The sequence below is a fragment of the Myotis brandtii genome, unplaced genomic scaffold, assembly GCF_000412655.1.
Source record: "Myotis brandtii unplaced genomic scaffold, ASM41265v1 scaffold390, whole genome shotgun sequence".
Taxonomy (NCBI): domain Eukaryota; kingdom Metazoa; phylum Chordata; class Mammalia; order Chiroptera; family Vespertilionidae; genus Myotis; species Myotis brandtii.
Window position 1 is genome coordinate 1338569 of NW_005364954.1, and position 4465 is coordinate 1343033.

General features: G+C 48.2%; 1 protein-coding gene across 2 annotated transcripts in view; it reads left to right on the top strand.

The window, feature by feature from the left end:
* Positions 1-217: 217 nt before the first annotated feature.
* ADCY8 (adenylate cyclase 8 (brain)) overlaps positions 218-4465 on the top strand; it is a 141309-nt gene continuing 137061 nt past the window's right edge. For both annotated transcript variants that reach the window (XM_014544993.1, XM_005872786.2), the window contains exon 1: positions 218-726. In XM_014544993.1, the coding sequence (XP_014400479.1) occupies positions 319-726 (408 nt within the window). In that variant the 5' untranslated portion in view covers positions 218-318. The remainder of the gene's footprint in view (positions 727-4465) is intronic.

Here is a 4465-nt window from a genome sequence, read left to right on the forward strand (position 1 = left end):
CCCGCCTCGCAGCTGTCCGGCGACTTGGCGCTCCCCCTCTATTCGCTGGGCACCTCGGAGAGAGCGCACGGCACCAGCGGCACCAAAGTCTTCCCTGAACGCAGCGGGAGCGGCAGCGCCAGCGGCAGCGGGGGAGGGGGCGACCTGGGGTTCCTGCACCTGGACTGCGCCCCGAGCAACTCGGATTTCTTCCTCAATGGGGGCTACAGCTACCGAGGGGTCATCTTCCCCACCCTGCGCAACTCCTTCAAGTCACGGGACCTGGAGCGCCTCTACCAGCGCTATTTCCTGGGCCAGAGGCGCAAGTCCGAGGTGGTGATGAATGTGCTGGACGTGTTGACCAAGCTCACCCTCCTGGTTCTCCACCTGAGCCTGGCCTCGGCGCCCATGGACCCGCTGAAGGGCATCCTGCTCGGCTTCTTCACGGGCATCGAGGTGGTCATCTGCGCCCTGGTGGTGGTCAGGAAGGACACCACTTCGCACACGTACCTGCAGTACAGCGGCCTGGTCACCTGGGTGGCCATGACCACCCAGATCTTGGCCGCGGGCCTTGGCTACGGGCTCCTGGGCGACGGCATCGGCTACGTGCTCTTCACGCTGTTCGCCACCTACAGCATGCTGCCGCTGCCGCTCACCTGGGCCATCCTGGCCGGCCTGGGCACTTCGCTGCTGCAGGTGGTCCTCCAAGTGGTGATCCCCCGACTGGCGGTCATTGCCATCAACCAGGTAACTCTTGCCTGCCTCGCTCTTCCCCTGGGTGGTGTGGAAAATAGCGTTCCGAGAGGCAGGTGGCCTGCTCACTTGAGTCCCCTCCCTGGGGTGGGCCCAGGGCCTTGTACCTGGGAGGTCCTGGTCCTGGGTGTTACTGGGTGGCATTTCTCTTCCTAGAGGAATTGGAACTAAAACTTCTAAAGTTTCTGTCAACACCCCTCTCCCCTCCCCCCCCCCATTCTGATTCTGTATTTCATCCCTGACATCAGCCAGGAAGCCAGCGTCTTCCTACTCCGCACACCTCCCCCGGGGTCAGTAGCCTCTGGAGCAGGAGGCAGGGGGAGGAGAAGCACCCAGTTGAGAAGGTGACCCATTTCCTACCAGCTTGACTCTGAGAGTCCCGGCAGGGAGTGCTAAGGGACTCTGGGATTCAGAGCTGGGTTGCTGTGTATCTTCGGGCCGCACATCCTCAATTCTCGGAGGAATCAACGTTTGCTAAGCACATACTAATTGCTGGTGCTGGAACCCTGCTTATGTCATCTCACCCCATAGCTCAGACAATCCTATGACATACATTTATCTGGGAATTCTTGATGGCTTTGGGGACCTACTGACGATGTGTTCTTTGCAGAAGCCACCCCCAATACTCCCAATCAGTCAACCTTGGGAATTGGGGCCGAGGTGGGTGTCATTGACCAAGAAAGCAAGTTTTGCTTAATTAAAAAGGGGCATTTTGATGCAGATGGTTTGAAATATTTAGATGGAACCTGACCCTTCAGGTCTCTTTCTCCCGCTTTATTCCGCTCTTTCCCTATTAAATATGGATGTGTTTAGGTGAACAAAGTTCCCATTGTCTGTGAATGAGAAGGTAGACAGTGCCTCTATTGTTTCAGCTCATTAGAATCAATAGATAATTTATGGTCTGGCACTTTCTTTGCCAAATGTCTGGTGGTAACAGGAGACTGGGTTTGGGGGCTTCTGGATAAAGATGAGGGGAACACATCAGTGGAAGTGTTTTCCCATAGAAGGCTGGTGACAGGTGCTGGCCGCTCGGTGAGTCCCTGCTGTAGCCTCGGGCTCTGTGCCACTTCTGCTGTACCTGAAGCTTAAAAACTCCTCCTCCGTGTGCCCAGCTTTGAACAGATGGTTCATAAGATAAGCTGGTACAACACCTCTGAAAATTGCTCATGATTTGTAGAGCGCTGGCACCGTGTGAGTGGTTGACCCATGGTTGACCTTCTGGGCTTCTGGCAATTTAGGATTCTCTCCCTTCTCCGATGGCTCTGTCTGCATTGCTCAGGCTAGTCATGTGGTTGGCAGTGTTTATAGTGCTTTCTGAAGGCTCCCTGTGTAGAGCAACGAGTATGTAAAGTATGTGGCTATGGTCTTCCGGCATGAGATGGGGCCATGAGAGCCTCAGTTAGTAGGGGATGACCAGCTGAACTTTTCTAATTAAAGACAATAATGAAAGTTGTATCACAATGACCAGGAACCTTAATACCTCCTTGTGATAAAGATTCAATTTTGGATTGTATAACATTATATTTTAACTGTGTTTCTCAATCCTGTTTGTACATGGATCTGAACTGAATCTCTCACGTTCTTCCAAGTTTTCTCATTATTTTTTATGCATTTTTGTTACCATACCTAACCATCAGATCTCTGTTCCCCCTCCTCCCTTTCCCGCTTCTCATCCTCTTCTTTTGTCCTCTCGTCTTTCTTTCCCCATCTCTTTTTTTCTCTATAGGTTATTCTCACAATACAGCATAGCTATATGGTCACGTGCAGAAAATTCCATTATAAGCTACTGTTTTTTCATACACTAGCCTTCCTCAGGACGCGTTACCAAAAGATTTCATCCAGTCGGCTTGGAATAGTATTTGGAAAAACACATCCTAAGTGGCAAAAGATGAATATTTTCTAAGTTCTAAGTATAGAGGCACTTTTCATGCCAAATGAATCCAGAAAGTAAATTTTGGCTCCATATTTGTTTTATATTCTACACAAATACTACCAGATGGCAGGAGATTAAAAATAACCCCAACATGTCTTCCCACACCCACCTCATCATAAACAATCCTACACTGTGAAAGCCAAGGTCCTGGTACATGCAAACCAAGTTCATCAAACTTTCTGTTTAGGGAGGAGTTGTAGATGAACTACAATTTCTAAGTTGAGTCACCTTTCACCTAACAATCCGAGCGCTATCCTTCCCTTTAGGTGCTGAAAGAGCCTTTGTGGCTTTGGCCACAAAACGTTTTCCTTTGGCGCCCTCTACAGGTCCAAGCTTCTTTCTTAGATCCTGCAGAGGGACGAAGATGAAGTGTAAATCGCTTTAAAAATGAAAAATAAAAATCTGTGATTTTTGAACAGGCACCGTTTAGTTTTCCCTGCTTGGTAATATACAGGGTGTGGCAAAAGAAGGTTTACAGTTGTGAGTATGCTAAACAGAGTTTATTCTTGTATCATTATTTATTAATTATTTTCCATAAGAACAACTATAAGCCTACTTTTGCCCCACCCTCTACAAGGCACACTTAAAACCTGCCAACAGCCTCTCGTAGCAACTAGAATAAACCCTAACCCCTTACCATGGCCTCCTTGAGCCTCTGTGAGCTGGCTGCTGCTTCTCTATCTTTCTTTCTCTTCTTCAGGTTCCAAATACTGTCCACATTCTGTTCCTCAGATATCCCAAGCTCTTTCCCTCTTCCTAGCCTGCTGCCTAAAACCATTTCCCAGGTCCTCACGTGACTGACACGTTCTCATTATTTCATTCACTCCCCAGTGTGTGGCGTGTCTTACTTTCTCCAGAGCACATCCACTATCTGAGATCATCTCACTTGTTTATATGTATGGTGTTTCTTCCCCCGGCCTCCACAACCTCAGAAGGTCAACACCACGTAAGGGCAAAGGCCTTGTCTGTCCTGTTTACTACTTTATCCTCAGCACCTAGAAAATCCCCGGCACATAGTAGGTACTCAACAAACAGTCACTAAGTAAACAAGGCTAGTCATTGCGCAGACAATATTATAAAACATCCAAGTCCCCTGACGTGTTGGTGAAGGCTTTCTACACACATGTAAGTTGTATCTATGTAAGACAGCCTTTTACACATAAATACCTTTGGAGAAATCAAAGCTCAAAACCAATTCTTTACTTTTATACAATATTTCATATGTATCCAAGTGCCTTTACATACATGTTCACATCTAATGATGACAAACAGATGGGATCATCCTTCATTTTCATTTCAGAGAAGAATTGCCTGATTCTTAGAAACTTTAAAGGGATGTCCTAAGGGTGAGGACCCGATAGGTGCTGAGTGCAGGACTGAAATCCTAGCGCCGGTGCCAGTCCTTCTTCGGGAATCTTTAGAGGTTGGTCTTCTGAACACCTAAGTACCCGAGATGGATCAAGAGTGAGGGGCACCGGTTTCACCACTCAAGAGAGTCACACCCATACAACCCCTGAATCAGCATTTAGTGGGAAGGGCAGAGGGAAATCACGAGAAAAATGAATTGCTAGGAGTGGGCCCTTTGTCGCAAGCTCATCGTCAGAGTTCTCAACTGGACCAATTTTGACCACTGAAGGCCATAGATACTGCAGTGTCCTCTTCCTCTACACTAATCTCGATTCCCATGAACAGAACGGTCACATTTAACTTCGCATTTTCGAGAAGCACCAAGTGAGAACAAGTACACAGTCAGAAAACCTGAGCAGCCGTTTCACTTTCCTGAAGATGCCATTTCTAAAA